The sequence below is a fragment of the Microtus pennsylvanicus genome, chromosome 4 (genome assembly GCF_037038515.1).
Source record: "Microtus pennsylvanicus isolate mMicPen1 chromosome 4, mMicPen1.hap1, whole genome shotgun sequence".
Classification (NCBI taxonomy): domain Eukaryota; kingdom Metazoa; phylum Chordata; class Mammalia; order Rodentia; family Cricetidae; genus Microtus; species Microtus pennsylvanicus.
In genome coordinates this window covers 20,046,541-20,064,626 of record NC_134582.1, presented here as the reverse complement: position 1 = coordinate 20,064,626, position 18,086 = coordinate 20,046,541, and the positions used below count along the sequence as shown (strand labels likewise).

At 48.9% G+C, this 18,086-nt stretch overlaps 1 protein-coding gene and 1 pseudogene across 1 annotated transcript; both read right to left on the bottom strand.

Annotated features, from left to right (window-relative positions):
* Positions 1-325: 325 nt before the first annotated feature.
* On the bottom strand, positions 326-1,051 carry LOC142848585 (RNA transcription, translation and transport factor protein pseudogene; annotated as a pseudogene).
* Positions 1,052-13,146: 12,095 nt separating this feature from the next.
* On the bottom strand, positions 13,147-16,957 carry Rax (retina and anterior neural fold homeobox). Its single transcript, XM_075970821.1, has 3 exons — positions 16,669-16,957; positions 16,199-16,452; positions 13,147-13,732 (listed from the first exon to the last, which is right to left on the bottom strand). The coding sequence occupies exons 1-3, from the start codon at positions 16,955-16,957 to the stop codon at positions 13,247-13,249; spliced, it is 1,029 nt and encodes a 342-aa protein (XP_075826936.1). The 3' UTR covers positions 13,147-13,246.
* Between the last annotated feature and the right edge of the window lie 1,129 nt (positions 16,958-18,086).

The window sequence follows — 18,086 nt, the reverse complement described above, 5'->3', positions numbered from 1 at the left end:
TAGTGGGAGAGAGAAAGAAAGGGTGTGGATTTGGATGGGAGGGGCAGGGTCTGGGAGGATTTGGGGGAGGGGAAGCCATGACCAGCATATGTTGTAAGAAAAAAAATGTATTTTCAATAAAAAATTTAATAATTGGAGTTGTCTCATTTGTTTGTTTATGTTTAACTTCCCCAAACATTATTAAACAACAAAAAAAAAAGCAGTAGTAGTAAATCTCTAAAACATAGTCAAGTTTCTGGAATATTCCTCCATCAAAAACGTGTCATTTGACTTCTAAACACGCACCAGTGTGCACAGTTTCTAATTGAAATCCCGCGGTATTTAATCATCGCTCCAATCTGTGGTCTGCCTATGGCTCAGCCATGATTGCCTAGAGAGCATCGCCAAGTTTTGTCTGCGTCTCTATGCAGCAACCACAGAATCTGAGCAGCTTCCGAAGAACTGCAGCTCCGTGTCAAAACCAAGAATGTGTCTGTCTAAGCAACAGGTGAGCCCGCCTTTGTTTGGCTTGCTTCAGCGGCTACACACTAAGTTAGGTGCTCCTGAACCAAAACGCAAGGCTCCTTAAGCGTCACCAGGTGACTAGCCTTCCTGACCCTGAATCTAAAGGAGGTTAGCCGGAATCACTACACCGGCCCTAAAATCAGGATTGTTACCACCAGGTTGACCAATGGCTGTGAGTTTTTAGTTGCGTCGATAGTATTAATTTGTGCTATCAGGTGCTTAGCCCTCCACTTTCCAGCGTTATAGTTCCGTATTCACATCTCACAGCTAAACCAAGCAGTCAATAAATTGCTTTTGCTTTTCTGGTTTCATTTTGCAGTTGAAGTCCAGGGCTGGGAGCTTGCATCTGAAAAGAGGCCCAGGTGGTCCAGTCTCAGCACCGGACTCACGTTAGAAACGCAAACATTTTCCCCTGCAAGGTGGTCAGAGAGCTTCCCACTTTGAATAATTAGCATAGAACAGTTTCCACCTGGAGCAGAGGAGAGCAGGGGCTCTTGAATTTGGTTTCTCTTACAGGCGAGATTTGCTTGGATGAGAGTCGGAGCATGGAGTGAGAGATGTCTCTCCAGAGAGAAGTTCAAAGCTCCAGAGTGTTGGAAGACACAGAGAGAAGACACCAATCCTGCTGAGGACCCCCTTCCCTTGCAGGTAGGTGATCCTTTCTGAAAACGGATCCAGATGGTCTGGCCGCAGGTGAAGTTCTCAAGATGACCACGAGAGGGCAACCTCGGCCAAGTTACTGAAGGAGTTGGCTCCAGGCTGACATTCTGCAGCCTAGTGGACTAAGTCTTCTTAGAGTCCTGGAAAGGAGCCTCACCCAGAAGACCCCACGGGGCTTAAAGCTGCTATGGGGGTGGGCGGCAGAGAAGCACTCCCTACTGCTCCTGCTCATCTCTCAGGAATCTGAGAGCGTGTACTGTCATCCAAAGCAGCAAAACTAGGTGCAGAAGCCATGAAGGACCCCACAATGTGAGAAAAACTCAGCAGGTGGAGCTGCAGTAGCGACGTTGCGAGCTGAAACTGGAGTCTTCAGGAGTTTCATCCAACTTTGCGGAGGTCCTACTAGCCAAGAAACAAGGAGGGGATGAGGCAGGGGAAGTTAAACTCTCTGATATTCATCCCCCCACACAACACCGACACACAGCCCACGTGTGAACAAAGGTGTATTCACCCCCAGATAACGACAGAAACAAACTACTCCACTTGGATATGCCACGGTGCCGGATAAATTTAACAGTGTTGTTCAGAGAAGCATTTGCAGCTGAACCACTGAAGGAAAACTCAGTAAGCATTGTGCCTAAATTCTGGGAGGGGCGGGGCCCCCTGAGCCCTTCCTCCTAGCAACCTTTAACTGCCTATAAATGTCCCCCTCTCTCACCCTTACTCTGCTTGTGAGGACTGCCGCCCCCACAAACACCAGCAAACCTTAACTTGGATGAGGATTCATGAGCCTGCCCTCCCTCCATGTCAATTGGTCAATTGGTCTAACCTTGTGCAGGTCTCCCGTGGGTAATCACCTGCTAACTGTTTAAGAGGGCGTTGGCATATCTTGAACTAAGGACAGCCTGTCTTCATAAGCCCAGAGACCCTGAAGCTTTGCAACTACGAACAGACACTGTAGAGGAATCTTTCACCCATATGAAAAGGGCCAAGGCTTTTTGGAAGCTTTTTTTTCTCGAAGGCTGGCTCTGCACTAGTGAGGAAGGAGTAGGGCCTCACTGGGGCCCTGGGACCCCACAGGACCTCCACCCCACCCACAGCTGTCACTGCTAAAAAGGGCCTTTAGCCAGATAAACTGGTTCTTTTCTTTCCCGTGGAGCTGGAGTCTTATAAAGACTGATCTCGGTATTGGCTACAAAGGCACTGTCCACATCTGGCCTTGCGGGGAGGGCAATGAAGGTCGGGCTGTTTAGAGCAGAGTGTCTGTGGCTAAGAAGGCAGAGGAACTGTGGTGGATTAGCCACACAGGGGAACCTGGTAGGCAGAGAAATGACGACAACTTGAAGGGCAGAAGAGGACTCTTGGACCATCAACTGCAACCAACTTCTTTCTTGACTCTCACAGGCCCAGACGGCAATGGAGAGCATCAGGAAATGCATCTCAGAGCAGTTTTCCAGTGTGGAGGGAGCAAGAGCCAGAAGCCACTTTTTTTTTCTTTTTCTTTTTTGGTTTTTCGAGACAGGGTTTCTCTGTAGCTTTGGTGCCCCTCCCGGAACTAGCTCTTGTAGACCAGGCTGGCCTTGAACTCCCAGAGATCCGCCTGCCTCTGCCCCCAAGTGCTGGGATTAAAGGCGTGCACCACCACCGCCTGGCTCAGAGGCCACTTTTAAAGCTTTATTGATACAGCTTTCACAGAGCATGTGTGTCACCTGGTAAACCCTCCATCCGATGCTCTAAAGATATCCACAGACACAGGCCCTTATCGCCACAGTCTATCTGGGGACATTTTCACTACTTCAGGAAGTAACTCGTTTTCTACTTCACCCTGTGTGTAGCTCCATGATCCTGCGTTCGCCACCATGTACCTACTTTCTTCCTTTACAGATGTTTCTATTCTGGAATTCATTTCAAGAATTACTGTGGTTGTTTGAATAAGAATGGCTCCCCAGGGATACAAGGCCTAAATGCCCCTTGACTGAAGAATGGATAAGGAAAATGTGGTACATTTACACAATGGAGTACTACACAGCAGAAAAGATAATGGCATCTTGAATTTTGCAGGCAAATGGATAGAGCTAGAAAACATCATATTGAGTAAGGTAACCCAGACCCAGAAAGACAATTAATTATCACATGTACTCACTCATAAGTGGGTTTTAAACAAAAAGCAAAAAAAAAAACCAACCCCCGCCTACAAATCACAATCCCAGAGAACCTAGACAACAATGAGAACCCTAAGAAAGATATACATAGATCAAATCTACATGGGAAGTAGAAAAAGACAAGCTCTCCTGAGTAAATTGGGAGCATGGTGACCTTGGGAGAGGGTTGAAGGGGAGGGGAAAGGCAGGGAGGGGAGCAGAAAAAAATGTAGAGCTCAATAAAAATCAATAATATTGAAAAATAAATAAAAGGATGCTATTTTAAAAAAGAATGTCTCCCATAGACTCCACTTTGAATGCATTAGGAGGTATGGCCTTGTTGGAGTAGGTGTGGCCTTTTGGAAGGAAGTGTGTCACTGGGGTTGGGCTCTGGGCTTTCAAACGCTCAAGCCCGGCCCCTCGTCATGCTCTCCTTCTGCTGCCTGTCTATCCAGATGCTGTGGCCATGGCGTCTCTTCACAGCACCAGAACTCCGACTAAGGCAGTCACTTGCATCATAATGGTCTTCTGTGACTGGCTCTTTAGTAATTAGCATAATGTTTTCATGATCTACTCGCAGTAAAGCACAGAACTTTGCTCTTTTTGTGGCAGAGTAATTGTCCACTATGTGGACATACCACATTTTGTTCACAAAGCCATCCACTGATGAGCATTTGGATTCTCTTTGGACTATCACAAAAAAATGTTACAGACACAGACAGATGTCATTGTGAATGTGTACAGCCTTTATTTTTCCTGACCATCTCAGACTAGTCTAAACACGTCATAGGGTAACTCCACATCTACTCGTTTGATGAACTGCCAGGATGTTAGCCAAAGTGACTGGTGTGTGTGAACCAAAATTCCAGAAAATAAGCTGTTTCTGGCTGTGACCAAAAACCTCATGGAAGGAGCTTCTGTGTCTGCAGAGAAGGGTAGATGGAGGGAAATTTCAGTGCTGTGGAGATGGGGATTGTGTAGATTCAGAGGTGAGTTACTTTATCTTGAACTGGTTGTAGCCTTCTGGGACAACCCTTTTCTACCCCACGCTGTAACTGAACTAACACCTCATGAAAATAAATTTAAAATCCCAGGAGCTATTAGCTTAGAGCTAATGTTCTGTGATAAAGAATATTAGTTTATATTATCTGCTATTGGTTTAACAGAACACTGGTTTCTGCTAGTCCAAGAGCTAAGGATGCCATCAGATGGCAACATCGTGGGCCTATAGAAAAGCTCCCCCCATCTCAATGTATTTGCCTCTGTGATGCACCCATTAAGAATATGCCTTGATTTATAACTTTCTTTGTTCTGTATATATCCTGTGAAAGTGATTCTACATTGGAACATGGGCAACCTAAATCTGTACTCGCCAGACCATGATCATTCGTAATGGCTTCAGAATAAACTATCTCCTATGCCCTTTAAGAAGAGAGTTGTAGCTGGGTGGTGGTAGTACACGCCTTTAATCCCAGCACTCAGGAGGCAGAGGTAGGCAGATCTCTGTGAATTTGAGGCCAGCCTGGTCTATAAGAACTAGTGCCAGGATAGATACATAGAGAAACCTTGTCTCAAAAAAACAGAAGGAGGAGAAATAGGAGGAGGAGGAAGAGGAAGAGGAGGAGGAGGAGGAGAAGGAGGAGGAGGAGGAGGAGGAGAAGGAGGAGGAGGAGGAGGAGGAGGAGGAGGAGGAGGAGGAGGAGGAGGAGGAGGAGAAGGAGGAGAAGAAGAGAGCTGTGGTTTTTACTTTGACCCTGGTCCATCTCTCCCACCACTGTGTGTGTTTCCAACTGCTCCAGTCTTGACACCCCACCTTTTGATTCTGACCATCCTGATGTCTGTGAAATTCCTCTCCCTGGGAGTTTCTGTGTGTTTTCCAGATCACTATGACAAACTTTTGTCATGATCTTATTGGTCATCTGTGGATCTTTTTGGAGAAATGCCTATGCAGATCTGTTTCCCACTAAAATATTGGATTGTCTACTACTGAGTTGCAAGTGATATTTATATACTGTTGACACAAATCCCTTGTCGGATATGATTTTCAAGGATTTTCTTCCATTCTGAGGACTGCTCTTTCACCTTGTAAATGACATCATTTAATTACAGTGTGATGTTTTGGTGAAGGTGCCCTCACAGTTTTCCTTTGTTGTTCATTCACTTGGTGTAATATTTAAGACTTTACCTAATCCACAGTCATAAGGATTCACCCCTTGTCTTCTTGGCATTGTGAAGTTTTCGCTACACTTAGGACTGTGTTCAGTGTCAAGCAAAGTCCTGTATGGCTCCTGGTTGAACCCCAAAAAGTGCCCCTGTATTGGCTACTTTTCCCTTGGCTGTGACAAAGTACCTGACATAGGGAGTCTAGGAAGGAAGGCTATTCTGCCTTGCAGTCAGGGAATGCAGTCCCTTGCAGTGGTAGCAGGAGCAAGGGCAGCTGGGCACACTGTGCTGGCAGTCAGGAAGCAGAGAGGTGGAGGTTGGTGTCAGCCGCTTTCCCCCTTTTAATTCAGTCCAGGGTCAAAAGACACAGGTGTGAACTATATTCTTCCCCTTCAGTTAAACCTTTCTGAAAACACCCAAAAGTTCATTTCCAGGCGATTCTAAACCCACTCAAGTTTAGAATGAAGATTAACTCTCACACCCTGAAGACCCGTGTGCTAAGGACTTGTTCCTCAGTGGCACAACTGGGAGGTGATGGGATCTTTATGGGACCAAGACCAGGCAAGGCCTTGAGGTCTTGGAGACAAGCTTGGAAGGGATCATGTAATCTTCAGTGCTCTTCATTCCTAGCTTCCCTTTATGCTCCTATCTGCTCAAGACAACCGATAACAACTCAAGACAGAAACCTCCAAAAGGTCCAAGTAAGACTGCTTCCTTTCTGAGTCGTAAATGTACAGAGATATATTTCAGTTAGGTAATCTTCAATACGTCAAAGAACTACAGAATAAGGCATTTAAAAGGTTTAAAGAACTTAGACTTTTCTCAACAGTGAGACATCTGCTTCTGGCAGCACCAATTACTTCAAGAAGATGATGGGCATCAAAAAGGCTCCTTATGGAGTATGATAGCCATTTGGGCAAGACACTGCTCTTGGCTAGATTGATTGCTTGGTGTTATGCTGTATGAACTGGACATGTAGGACCCACAGAAAGAAAAAACTACTGAACTTGCCGAAAGAGGTAAGACAGTCCTTCAGGGTTCCTGCTTCATGAAAGAGTCTACCAGACATTCTGCAGGACACAGAAAAAAGTGACTGGCAAACTGCCAATATAGGTAAAACAGTCTTTCAAATTTCCTGCTTCATGGAACAGTCTGACAGATACTATGGGTCTGTAGGCTGAAGATGAATACCCCAATGTTACAGAAGAACTTTGGGTGACAGTTCAGGAAATGAGATGTCTCTGTTATTTCTAGAACTTTGGAATTTACTTACAATGCACTTCCTGTTTAGTTAGGTAATATTATATCCTTCTGGGGTCTTTTAAGAGTTGGAGACAGATAGTTATAGTTATATAATGTGGGATTCTCCTGTGTATGCTGTGAATACCACTGGTTAATAAAGAACTGTCTTGGGCCTGTGCAGGGAATAGAGGTGGGCGGGGGAAACTAAACTAGAGAAAGGAGGCAGAGTCAGAGAGAAGCCATGGAGCCTCCACTGGAGACAGACATGCTGAAACTTTGCTGGTTGGTCACGACCTCATGATGATGCACAGATTAATGGAGATGAGTTAAATTAAGATGTAAGAGTTATCCAATAAGAAGCTAGAGCTAATGGGCCAAGCAGTGATTTAATTAGTAATGTTTCTGTATGGTTATTTTGGAAGTCTGGGCAGCCAGAACAAACAAGAGTTTTCCTTAGTTATGATAAAAGATAAATTAGATATAAAACTTTCCAGATACAAATAGACGAAATATTTTAAGGGTAATTCTTGTTTAATACCTGTTTTATTACATGTAATTTTACTGTGTTAAAGTTAAAAGCTTACTTTTTATTTAGATTATTTAGAAAAGGGGAGATGATATGGGAGGTCCTTCTGTATATGTGTTGTTCTTATTGGTGAATGAATAAAGCTGCTTTAGCCTATGGCAGGGCAGAATGTAGCTAGGCTGGAAGAGAGATATAGAGAGAGTAGGCAGAGTCTAAGAGACACTATGTAGCTGCCAAAGGAGAAAGACACTAGAACACTGGAACCTTACTGGCAGGCCACAGCCTTGTGATGATACATAGAGTAATAGAAATGGGTTGATTTAAGATGTAAGAGTTAGTTAAGAAAAAGCCTGAGCCATTGGTCAAGCAGTGTTGTAATTAATATAGTTTCTGTGTGATTATTCAGGTTTGGGCAGCCAGGAATGAAATATCACTCTCTGCTTATACCATAAAATCAAATATGCAGGGCTAATAGGGGCTCACAAGACTGAAGAGGCAAGCACAGAGCTTGCATGGGTCTGTGATAGGCACTCTGCATACATGCTGTAGTTGTTTAGCTTGGTGTATTTGTGAGACTCCTAAAAGTGGGAGTTGGGATTGTCTCTGACTCTTTTGCCTGGTCCTAGGACCCTTTTCCTCCTACTGGGTTGCCTTGTCCAGCATTGATATGAGGGTTTAAACCTAGTCTTATCGCATCTTGTTATGCCTTGTGCAGTTGATATCACTCACTGGGAGGCCTGCTCTATTCTTAAGGAAAACAGAGGAGCAGTAGATCTTGTGGGGAGGGGACTGGGAGAAGGACATGGAGGAAATGCTGTGGGTAGGATGTATTGTATGAAAGAAGAATAAAGAAAAAGAAAAAAAGCTGCCCAACTCAAGGTAGCAGAAGCTAGCAGTTTCCATAGCCAAGTATCTACGTGATTTAATCCAGTTTTAGGAAACAGTCTTTACAGTGAGCAATTAAAGCTTGGTTAAGGAATTAACCACTAATGAGCCATTAATTCTAAACCATTATTGTACAGTTAACAAGCTGAGCCCAGATTTTTAAGAACCGGTCCCCAGTGAAAGGGACAACGTTAGCTGGAAAGCATACCATGGCTCCGCCTTTCCCAGGCCGGTTAGAACAGTAGCTAAGCACACAGTCACTGTAAGCTGTTAATTAATAGCATCCCCATGGAACTCTTTCTCTACATACCTCTGGGGAGGTGGGGGTTCCATGCATAGCCTAGGAATCTGCTGTGGCTGGAGAGTGCTCAGAACAGAGACAGAGAAGTGGGTGGGGGTGGGGCTAGAAGAGAGGTAAGGCTCTGAGGTAGGGAAGATGGGTTCATCACCACCAAAGGCAGGGGTCCAGAGCTCCAGGGTCTGCAGTCCAGAGGTTGTCCTTGTACACCTCGCACAATGAGGGGTGTGCTGGGCTCTGGCAGTTTCTGTACTGCAATGTCAGATCTAGGAAGGGAGACTGGGATTGCCTCCCTCCCTAGCCAGATCCTACATAAACTGGGATGGAGGGCGGGACTTACGTACAGTATGATGTTTTCCATTTCTGCAGCTATTAAATATATACTTAAAGGAAATAGAAGATGCTCCCAGTTTGGTTGCCAACCTCTAGCTGTTGCCCTGTCCCTCCAGTTCATCCCACTTACCCCAAATGTGGCCCCTCCCGGTCCCAGGTTCAGATCTACCTGAACAAGATTCAATACCAAGAGCCAGAAACTGAGGAGGGTACGGGCTGGAGACACAGGTCAGAATTGCAGGGCTCCAAGCAAGGGGGACCCTGCTCTGCCACTGCTCTCTGGACCCTGGGATCTGAAGACCTTTGACTGGAAGAGACTTCCCCTGGGAGAGAAATTGGGCAGAGGGCACCACCATCATAGGCCTAGAGCCTTGATATGGTGATAAACCAAATCCCTGTATGTAGAAACTGTACCTCCTACACTGTAAGGGGATAGATGGGAAAGGGTGTGGCCATCTCGACTCCACCCTCTTCTTTGCTGTCTATTCTGATGCTCCCTTCTCTACTCTCTTGGGCTCTGCACAACGGCCAAACACATTCTCAAAAGTAGAAAAGAAACTGCAGATCTGCTGCCCTGCAACTTCTGGCCAGGGCAGACCTGGAGTTCATCTTCGGGGGGGGGGGGGGGCTCTCCCAAGGACCAGCCCCAGTTAAAGCCTCCCTCCATCTGGGTTTTATCTCAGTATTCAGAACAGCTTCTCCCCCTTGAAGTCTGTAAAACTATTCCCAACTGGTTCTTGCTTTCATTTTTATACTAACTGCTTCGCTTGAACCAAACCTTCACTAGGTGACATCTTTTTTTTTTTTTTTTTTTTTTTGGCAGTGATGGAGGACGACGGGGGAAACCTTTTATTCTGGGTCATCGAAACCTTCCTGCATCCCAAACCAGAGCCCTTAGTCTGATTTAGGAAGCCTGCACTCCGCCCTGGCCAGAGCCTCTTTGAACCTGCCGAGTTCTGTAAACCTTGAACTTGAGCACTGGTCCAGCTGTCCGAGGTCACTGGGGTTCTGGTCATTTTTGTGGCAAGCTGCCCTGTCTCAAGACCCTGCTGTGCACCGGATCCCTCCCTCCACACACCTGCATGGGTGGTGGCCAGTGAATCTTCCACTGTTAGAGCCAAGGACCAAAGAGAGATGGGGACCTCTAAATCTCCTAGGGGGACCACAGAGCACTCTCGGCGTCCACCCTTCAGTATCTCAGTTTCTAATATGGCCAAAGAGCTCTCCTTAGGAACTGAAACAAGGAGAGCCCAGGGCCCCCAGTTGTTTGTTTCCATTCTTCTCCTCATGTTTGTTTTTGTACAGTTCCCCCCTTCCCAGCCTGCTAGAATGGTGTCCTCCTAATTCATCTTCTGGGACTAACAGAGTCGACCACACCCATATTTCTGAGAGAAACCATACCAGTAGCTGGGCTTCAGACACTGCTCAATAGCAGAACTCTTGTTTGCAGGTTTAATCCTCACAACACACACACACACACACACATGCACACACACACATGCACACACATACATGCACACATATACACATGCACACATATACGCATGCACACACATGCACACACACACAAACATGCACACACACATATGCACACACACAGACGACCTCTTGTGCACAAGCATTCTTCTAAGATATTTGCCTCTCCTCACACATCACAATCACCCTGTCAGGAAGACTCAGTTGGCCCCATTTCATAAACGGGGAGACACAAAGACATTGTCCCAGTTTACACTGTGCTGTGTGCGAGCTGTCGTCTAGGTATGTCAGATGCCCTCTTGAAGCAGCTGTGATCACCTGCAGGACACCTGCACAAAGTGACTCTCTGCCCTGGAGGGACAGGGGCTCACCAGGCTGGTCCCTTTCCAAGGATTTATAGAACTAAGAGTTGCTGAGTGGGAGAGACCACATGAAGGGGAACATTCACTGGCAGTTAGCAAGTTGTTGGGAGAGAGAGAGAGAGAGAGAGAGAGAGAGAGAGAGAGAGAGAGAGAGAGAATATGTGGGTCTATATAATAACTTTCAGGACAACAGGGATTAAACAGAGAAACTCTGTCTTAGGAAATAGAATTATTTTGTGTGAGTGTCTCGGCCTCTGTGTGTGTCTGTGCCCCAGGCATACCTGGTGCCAGAAGAGAACATGGAATCCCCCTGGAACTGTAATTACAATGGTCGTGAGCTGCCATGTAGGTGCTGGGAGCTGGACCCAGGTCCTCCGGAAGAGCAGTCAGTTCTGCTAACCTCTAAGCCATCTCGCCAACCCCTGCATTTTTTAAAAAGGGCACAGCTTTGTGAATGTTGGTCCAGTCCTGTAAGTAACCCCAGGTAAATTCGTCGTTTAGCAAGTCACACAATGTCTGTCAGTGTTGGAGCTGGAGTCAGCAGACGGGCCAGGCCCTCCACGGTCACAGTGCACTGTCAAGAGACCCTACAGAGAAAGTCCTCCCTGTTTCACTGAGTCTGGGCTGGAAGGCTGTGGAAACAACAGACTGGGACAGCAGGTGCTCATGGAGACGGCTCAGGAAAGTGAAGATGCTGGTGTTTGCGGGGCAAGGTCCCAGTTCCGGGAGTGGGGTAAGCAGGGAGAGGGTTAAGCAAGTGCACTCAGCTTGGACAAGTGAAGCTGAATGTCCTGGGGATAAGCTGTTCCTATTAAAATTAGGCCTGTGAGAAGTGCCAGTGGGTAGAGGTGCCAGCGGGAAGATCTGATGATCTGAGTTCTGTGCCTGGATTCATAAGGGTTTCCTTTGTCCTCCACACACATTGTAGCATGAGTGTGCCTGAGCTCACACACACACTGTAGCATCAGTGTTCCTGAGCTCACACACACACACACACACACACACACACGCACCCCCACAAAACAATAAAATTTAAAGCCTGCCTATTAAAGGATGGAATAGAAGATGGGTTAAGCTGACAGAACCCGACACTCAATCCATTCTATAAGTTTATTTTTTTTCTGGCTTAGAGATGATCACGTGTCAGGTTCCATTTCCCCCAGAGACATCCTAGTAAGCAAAAAGTGCAGGTGTCACTCCCTACGTCTTGAAAAGGTAACTCAGTTTCTTGCCAGCACACTCTGGAGGTTGGGGGTTGGGTCCTGGCTGTGTGTGTCACAGCTCTCATATCCTGCAGGGCCAGGACTGGATCCCGGGTTACACCTGTGCCAGCCTCCAGGTAGTTAACGTGGAGCAGGTTTCTGTAATCAAGAGCATTCCGGGAGCAGAGCTAAGACAGAGAGGCCATTGCCACAGGTGCAGCCTTCTGCCTTGCTCTCGGTAAGGCAGAATCTTAATCACAGCAGAACCCAGTTGCCTTGCAAGTCTGCGGTGAGGTAGGGTCCATTTCAGGGAGGAAAAGAAACTGTAGAGCTGCACAATATGTTAAGGACCCAGGGGCAGCAGCTGCTCGGTGCTAAGGTTCTCAGCCACAGGGGTGATGTAGTGGCTGTCCAGAAGGGATTCCTAGACTCTGTTAGCTGCTGGACATAGACTCGGGAGCAGCGGCAGTTGGCTGCGATAGCAGCATGCCTTCCCTGCTCCACAGTCAGCTCCACCAAACCAAATATTGAAAATATTCCGGTCAAGGAGGGCCTACCAGCCCAGACCCATGGGGAGCTCCCTGACTCCTGCTACCCTGCACCCTGTGCTCTTAGCAGATCTCCGACTTGGGGGATGCAGAGCTAACTGGGGAGAAGAGAGGGTCCATGGTCAGGAGAAAAAGTCTTTGCTCCGATCTTTGAACTAATATCACTTTGGGTGAGGGCTTGCACCAGGCCAGTGACTAGCAGTGATAGTATTAGCTCCCTAAAAAGGGAGTAGGGTGGGGGTGCTCTGATTCCACCTTAGAAGGTGGTGGACCTGCTTCCCACTGGGTGGAAGTAGCAAGGGCCGCTGGCTATTATTAGCAAATAAGTGGGAACACAGGAGCAGCAGTTAAACTTTAGGCTGCTGACCTCACACAGCCTGGGAGGGGGATTCGTTCTTGGAGCAGTGTTCTCAGAATTTGCATACACTCCCTGTGTTGCACTCCTACCGCCCAGGCCCACCAGATCCAAGACAGCCTTGACCCCTAGATTCCTACCTAAACCCTCAGGCTGTAATCGGTGAGCACGCTTAGCCGGGCAACAAACAAATTTTTAATTTTTTCTCCAAAATACTTTCAACTAAGTTTACAAACAGTTTCTTCAACTCTATTCTTCTGACTCCCCTTTCTTTCCAGCGGGAACCTTCAAAGTCAAGATCCTTGGTCCCTCCCGCAGGTGGGCACTGATGCTTATGGGAGTAGCTAGGAGCAGCGGCGTGGCCAGCGGGACCTGCAGCTCATCACTCGTCCCTCCGGCCTCCCGGTTGGGGTTCCATTGGTCTTTCTTGGAGCGTTAGAAGGTAGGCGCGAGTGTCCGTCCCAGGGCTGGCCGGGGCTTGCCCCAGGACTAGCAAAGAGCGTGGCCACAAGGCAGGGAGCAGAGGGCTCGCAACACGCTCTGCAGCGCCTCTAGAGGGCTTGCCAGGGCTTCCCGATGGCCTGGATATGCTCCTTGGCCTTCAGGCGCAGAGCGGCTATGCTGCTGTTGCGCGGATAAGCCTCTTCCAGCGAGAACTTGTCCCCGAATCCCGGCGCGCACGTGTAGGCGGGTGGTGGCCCGAGCTGCTGCAGACCCGGGCCCAGGGGCGCGGAGTTCAGGAAGGGCGGCGGTGGCGTGTAGCTGGCGGGGAGACCCTGCGCCGGTGGCCCGAAGCCAGGCAGGCTCTGCAGCGCTGTAGCACCTCCACCCGGCAGCGGCGGCCCGAGCCACGGCTCCAGGGGCAAGGCGCTCCCGGGTGGCCCGCTACCGCTGCCCGGGCCGGTCCCCAACGGGGCCAGAGCAGAGGAAGGCGGAGAGCGGCTGAAGGAGAGGAGGGGTGAGTCCTGCAGCTTCATGGACGACACTTCCAGTTTCTCCTGCCGCCTCCACTTAGCTCGTCGGTTCTGGAACCAAACCTGCCAGCAGAAGTGCAGAGCCTTTCAGGCTCGGGCGAAGGGCAGCAGAGTGAAGCCCCCACCCTGGGCAGGCCTGCCAGCCTGATCCTACCCCTATCCCCCCAAATAATCCTGGCACTGGAGTAGACCTCTGCTCGAAGGGCGCACAAGTTCCTTTCTTTACTTCCTTGATCTCTCCCGGCTTGTACACCAAGGCTTTCTTTTACATATGCCTTTCTTTTTGCCGCTATCCTCTCCGACCTCACCCCATTCCTCCAAGCACCCCCTATCTTCTGTATCTCTCAAGGTTGTTGTTGTTTTTGGTATCTGTTAGAGAACAGTGAATTTAACTAGGCGACCAGACCTTAGGACTTTAAAACCAGTTTCTGGGACTCTTTGGCTCCTGATGCTTCAGTTTGGGATCTTGCTTCTGCTCTGTATGCGGTAGCTCTTGCTTGCTGCTTCAGCCTCTCTGTTTTATCTGCCCCCTTTCTCTGTTACAAACACAGGCACTGGCAACTCCCATGTTAAAAATGCAACTGTTTCCCCTAGGTTTCTTTGTATTTCAATCCCTGCACTCTCGGCTTTATTTAATTGGTGCCTGTTTAGTATTTCGGAGGCTTCTATAAATTACTCCCCAAGATCACAATTGTTCAAGTGTATTATATCTACGTTCATAGTACGGCATTTTGCCATTTCTCTTCATATGTGGGTCCATTGTTGTGTAAAAGGGATGCTGCTTTCTTTTTTTTCACATACGGAAAAGTCCCTGCCAAGGACGCTATGGTTCCTTGCACTGGGTCCTCCACTACTGATTTGATTTGATACCCTCACGAGGAAGGATGCCACGGTAGTGTTTTAACACCACATTCCACTCACCGACGAAACAGAATCGGCTTCTTTTAGAGAAGGTTAGTAAAGAACTTTGGACAAGGTGTGCTTAGGGCTGAGTTTATGAAGAGAACGTAGTGCTCTGGACCAATGGGGGAAGTGGTATCATCAGGAGAGAAGAGAAGATGAAAACCCAGCCCGGAGTGGAGGAGGAACAAGCATGTGTGACCATGGAATTAGGGAGAAAAAGAGAACTAAATGTAAGTTTCTCCACATAAGGCACCAGCCACCAGGAAATATAGAAGAGAGAGAGAGAGAGGGAGAGAGATATTCTGGGGGAGGGGGAGGTGGTTCTTCCATAACTCTTGAACTCTGCGCCATCCCTACAAAATTAGTTGCAGTACTGGATCTAAGGTTGTGTGCCTAAAGCTTGGGATAGTTGGCTACCTACTGCTCTCCTGCCGCCCTTCATCCTGGAGGAGACCCTCCTTAGTCCTGTCACACCCTCTGATGATCTACTTATATGGGGAGAAGTTACATGCTGGTCCCAGGAAAGCTACAGACCCTGCTCTCCAGAATCCCATACATTGGTGGAGAAGGTAAAACCACTGAACAAGAGGGGTATAGGTAAACTTGGAGCAGAGGGAGCCCCAGACAAGAGCTGCAGTCTGTGGGACACTGGGATGAAGTGTTTCCACTCTGTCTTCAATCTCTCTCTCTCTCTCTCTCTCTCTCTCTCTCTCTCTCTCTCTCTCTCTCTCTCTCTCTCTCTTTCCCTTCCCTGGACAGCAAGTGCTGAAATGTTCAACTTTTAATGAAAACTATAGACTTGCAGTGCAGAACTAGGAGAAATTGAACTGTCTTTGGTAGTTAATCCTAAAATCACAGTTAGTGAGCTCTTTGCCTTAGACACTCCTGGGCCCCAGGCTGCCTAACCACGGAAGTCCATAGAATCCCCGTTGCTGGGAAATCCTACCGACAAAAAGCCCATCTTGGTTCCACTCTAGACACATTGAATCTGTTCTCACTGTCTCCCTTTCAGGTCCCTTGTAAACTCTCTCAATTTGGAAGCCCTCCCAGATTTTTCACAGATGACTAGCAAATATTTAAAGCGTCCAAATATTTTAATGATGGGGATTAAAAAAAGTTCATCTTTAATTAAAGCAAAAACTCTCGAAAAGGAAAAGGCAGTGTAAAATGAAGGAAAAGTCAGTTTCTTAAATCTGTCTAAAGTTTTAACTGGCGGCTTAAAAGGGAAGGGAGTTTTCGTTTTGAACAAACGTGCGCAGTTGGTGACGAGGTGGGGGCAGTTGGGGGCCCTCAGTCTAGTGACCCCCTGGCCGGTGCTTTCATGCTTCCATTCCCTTTGCCTTCCGCACACCCGCAATTCCTTTTCGACTGCTTCTAATGAGCTGTCAAGCTCTTCATCTCCCAAGCGACTGCCAAGTCCTTTTAGTTTAAAGCCGGGAGCCCCCTCCCCCAAAGGGGACATCTTACAGAACCAGACGGCTCAAAAGGTGGTACATGGGATAAATGTCGACGTTCTTAGATACTCCTTGGGCTCGGGGGGCTGCCTAACCACGGAAGGAACACACTAAGTAATTGCAGTTTAGCCTTGACCCTCCCAGGTTCCGGTCCATCAGTCCTAGAACTTACCTGGACCCGAACCTCGGGTAGGTTAACCTTGCCGGCCAGCTCTTCGCGACTGTACACGTCCGGATAGTGGGATTTCTCAAAGGCGCGCTCCAGTTCGTGCAGTTGGTAGGTGGTGAACGTTGTGCGGTTACGTCGGTGCTTCTTCTTAGGAGGTTCCTCCTCTGGTAGCTTCGAGTCGCCTGCTGCTGGCCCAACGGGCAGTCCTGGGCTCGGCCGTGTCTCTCCTTGCTCCTTAGGGTAGCAGGGGCGAGAAGCTAGGGCAACAAGGCCCCAGGGGGTCAGTGACAACTTGTCCAAAAGGCGCAGTCGCCTCCCCACGGCCCTAGGGCCGGAGTTGTCCTCGATGGAAACTATGTGGGGTCCCTAAGATTTCTCTAATCTCAGATCGGGCAGACCCGCTGACCTAAGGTCAAAGAGAAACTCATCTTGCAGAGCACCTCAGGGGATTCACAGCGGGGCCGTGCACTCACCTTCGTACTCCGGGACCAGCCCGGGGGCTGGCGGTGGGGAAGACTCAGTGCCTCCCGCTGGTGCCTTGGGGCAGGCAGGCCGAACGCCCAGCCTGGGATCTCGTTCCTTTGCGCCCCTGGAATCCCTCTCTGCAGGAAAGGGGTCTAGGATCCCGTCGTCCTTGGTAAAGCCCAGGATGGCCTCGATGCTGTGCAAGCGCGAGGTGCTCCCGCCCGGGCTGCGGAGCAGGTGGCCAGCGAGCGAGAAGCTCCCGTCGGCCATGGCTGGCGAGCAGCTGGGCAGGTGCATGGGGAGGCGGGCGTGCACTTTGCAGACTGAAGCTCGATGCCTGTGTTTTCCAAGTGCGCACTTCTAGAACGTGCAAAACTGGACCAAAGCCAAGCTCGGCGGCACCCGGCTTGGGCTCTGGAGATGGGCAAGCGCTGGGTCAGCAGTCAATCGGAGTGCTGTAGCAGCTGGAAGTTTGGCCTGGCCTGGGGCAACTGGAGCTTTAGAGCAAAAGACCAGCGTTGCTGGTCAGGGACTCCTCCTCCTCTTCAGACCCAGCCCTTTCCCTCAGCCCCTCCCTCTACAGAGGGCGGGTCTTTCCCCTGGTGAGCCTAGGGTCCTAGGCGTGCCACCCAGGCCTGCACCCGGAATGTCCCTCCATCTGATATTTTGATCTAGTTCAATTCCACAAACATTTTCCAGGTACCAGGACTACGAAGTTTGACAGGAGGGGCATCTCTCTACTCCAGTAATAGCTTCACTGGGGCAGACTTCCCGGAGTTCCCTCTCCGCTTTCTGGGTTCATCTGTCCCTCCTGCCTACCTCCTCCCAGAGCTTTCCACTCTGGACCTCCTCCTCTGTGTGGTCCTTGGGAGCTCCAGGCTCTACTGAAGGTTTTCCGGCTATACCTGGGCCATGGAAGTCAGTTCACAGGTCTCTCGATTTGAATCTTGCCCCTTCTTCCCCTCATTTTTACGTCTATGCTCCTGGGCTTTGAAGACCCAGACTGCAGGCTTCTTTTGTCTGTGTCTGTTTTAACTTCTTTCTGTCCCCTCGGAGCAGTTTCTTCATTCCAGTGCGAACCGCAAACGGTGTTGGGACACTCTGTGCCACAGAAGCAATGACTTCAACTATGAGAAGTCCCAGGGCCCTAAGAAGACACACCAACGTTCCTCTCATAAGCTATCCTGAAAGGGCAGGGTCCTTAACAGAGTTCCAGTGATGTGCAACCCTGGCCTTCTCCTGCTTCCGCAGGTTAAGAGGTTGACGCAAAGCTGGTGGGTGGGGACCTTTGCTGGGGGGGGGGGGAGGTCCTAGCGCTTCCCTGAGGGTTAGCGCCCTAATCCGCTTGAGTTCCTTCCCCTTGGGGGCCCCTTGAGGCTTGTGTGACCCAGAACGACTCAAAGGCTCAGCACAAAGTTGATTCCTA

What these genes read in the sequence shown, in the direction of transcription:
- Rax (XM_075970821.1), bottom strand. Translation starts at nt 16,957, where the DNA reads ATGCACCTGCCCAGCTGCTCGCCAGCCATGGCCGACGGGAGCTTCTCG. An exon ending in GCTGGTCCCGGAGTACGAAG is followed by an intron (nt 16,453 to 16,668) that starts GTGAGTGCACGG and finishes TTGTTGCCCTAG; the next exon opens with CTTCTCGCCCCTGCTACCCT. An exon ending in TACCCGAGGTTCGGGTCCAG is followed by an intron (nt 13,733 to 16,198) that starts GTAAGTTCTAGG and finishes TTCTGCTGGCAG; the next exon opens with GTTTGGTTCCAGAACCGACG.